General features: G+C 46.4%; 1 protein-coding gene across 1 annotated transcript; it reads right to left on the bottom strand.

Annotated features, from left to right (window-relative positions):
- Positions 1-403: 403 nt before the first annotated feature.
- LOC115644522 (C-type lectin domain family 4 member E-like) lies at positions 404-1783 on the bottom strand (the record flags this gene model as incomplete). The annotated part of the gene is made up of 3 exons (XM_030549013.1): positions 404-541; positions 791-942; positions 1552-1783. Coding segments are annotated over 3 exons (522 nt in total), but the record flags the coding sequence as incomplete, so codon positions are not given.
- Between the last annotated feature and the right edge of the window lie 501 nt (positions 1784-2284).

The raw sequence follows: 2284 nt of genomic DNA, 5'->3' as shown, positions 1-2284 counted from the left end.
CTCTATATGCATGACAGCACAGTTCTCCATGTTGCCATTACTAGGTTCATTTTGTCTCCAGAATCTGTAAGAAACGTGTGAGATACATATTGGTATGAGTTTTAAGTGTTGAACAACTTCTAACAGGTGCGGATGAAAGAAGGGGGCAAATTAAACCCTTTAGTTAACCTGAGAGATTCTCCTACCAGGCTGTACACTGTTTCCTTGAAAGGGATTTATAGAATCTGCTCTTGTTCCCCCAACAAATCTGCTCTTTACTAGACAAGAAGCACTTGTAGCTACAGTATGACCAGAGCTCCTTTGTCCTTCCCACAACCCTCATCCCTTTGCACATCCATTACACTGTATTTTAACCTGTGGGACTAAGGAGAAGACAGTAACTGGTCTCCATCACAGGAGATACTCATGCTGCAGTCTCATTACATGGAGTCTGATCCACCCAGAGCCACTGGCCTTCCTTTGCCTGATCTGTCAGACCGATATAGTAACTCCTGTCTGAGATGAATGTAAGAGTTTTCTTTGTCCAATTGAAAATGAAATCCTGAATAAAAATTACAAATTAATTGCCCACATTCAGTCATTGAGCTGACAGTAGTGGGCAAGAGTCCCTGGAGCACATGTGGCGCGCGCGTGAGAGAGAAGATGATGGCTGAGAAATCCCAGGATTGAATGAATAGGGAGACTGAATTCCCTGCTCACCTTCAATAGACTCCAAATTCCAGGGGTGGAGGGGGTCTTCTAAAGATCTGAATGCTTGGCTCCCCAAAGAGTCTAATCCCCAGAGAGTTACCTGCTCAGTTCCTTTGTTGATCACCACCAAGTGGGAGCCCATCCCTGTGCAGTTTGTCTCACTGTCACCCCAGTTCATGATGTCTCTAGAGAAGTAGTAGCAGCTGGACTGGAAGTGCTTCCAGCCCATGGGACAGCATGTCCAGACTTGCCCTGTGAGGGAAGAGAAAGTCAAGGAGAAGAACTCGTAATAATGAGAGATGGAAAATCCCTACTTATCTGCCTCTTTCTCATTCTCTGGAGACAATGCGGGATTGTTCCCTATAGTTTATTCCATCGGGCTTTGACTTCTCCAGTTCTGAGATTTTGTCCAGACTAGGCTAGAAGATGTGCTGTTAGAACATGTTAGCTCAGACAGTCAATAAACCCAGTGTAGATTAACATGTGTTAGCTGACATCTAGAAAAAGCAAAATGACTCAGTTAATGTTCAACCTCTTTCCCTGGGGAGACTTGTCAATAGTCTAATAGGCCCTCAGAGATAGGGAATGTTTCCTCATCCCCATCCTGAAAGGAGCTTCTTTCGCTCCCCTTTATCCCTTCCTCCTGTGAACACACTCAGCTAGCCCCTCCCTCTTGTTGTTGTTCACACCCTGCCTGGACTTGTAGAAAGTTGCTATTTCTCCTCTTAGCCCTCACTCAGTCAATCTGTACAGACTTCATTTTGTTCCCATCCTCTCCCCCGTACATCAGTCCCTCTGGCCCCTGTTGATTCAGACCTGGGTTAATCCCTACCTCCCTCTCTCTCTTTCAGTGTCATTGACCTTTCACCTCAGCTCTCCCCAGGACACAACACCACTCTGCAGAACTCTGGGGCAGGGCCTTGTGCTCTTCACAGCCTCCATTTCCCTTGAGTAGAGTGACTGGAAAACAAGAGAGGAAAAAAGGAGAATGGATCCAACTATACCCTCTTTCTCCCCCGCTTGGGTGTAACCCTATTTCTTCATCTCCTGGCCATGGACAGTCCCAATGTGGCTGCCCCTTTGTAAGCGTCCATTATTGTCACAAGTGCCAACAACCACCTCTCCTGGGACAATAGGACAGCTCAGTTCTCTTCATATCTCTTCTGGTGGTAGGCACCAGTTATATTGATTGACTAGAATAAGACAACCCATCTTGGTCAGTATGGCAAGAAGAGTGTCTGACCCCAAAGGGGAAAGATGAGGGTGAATGTGGCTAGGCAACAGGTTATTAATACTGGTACCCCTCATCCAAACAGTAGCAGATATCAGAAAATCAGTGGAGCCTGGGTATTTTCTTGCTGTAACTTATTTATTGACATGACTCCTGAAACTGGTGTGGTCAGAAACAGCATTCGAGCAAATGCCTCTTTCAGAACTCTGAGCCCACACACCAATGCCTATTTGCCGGGAAGCCACTCTGCCCCTAGAGTTAAAGAGATTAGAGCACAGCGAAATCTCTTGCTTTTCCCCACAGCTCCCTGTGAAAGAACTGCCAAGGCTGGTAATATCACCGGGGTGTGTGGAGCTTCTTGGG

The sequence above is a fragment of the Gopherus evgoodei genome, chromosome 1 (assembly GCF_007399415.2).
Source record: "Gopherus evgoodei ecotype Sinaloan lineage chromosome 1, rGopEvg1_v1.p, whole genome shotgun sequence".
In the NCBI taxonomy this organism is placed as follows: domain Eukaryota; kingdom Metazoa; phylum Chordata; order Testudines; family Testudinidae; genus Gopherus; species Gopherus evgoodei.
Note: the sequence above shows the minus strand (reverse complement) of the source record. Positions and strands in the feature narration are given on the sequence as shown.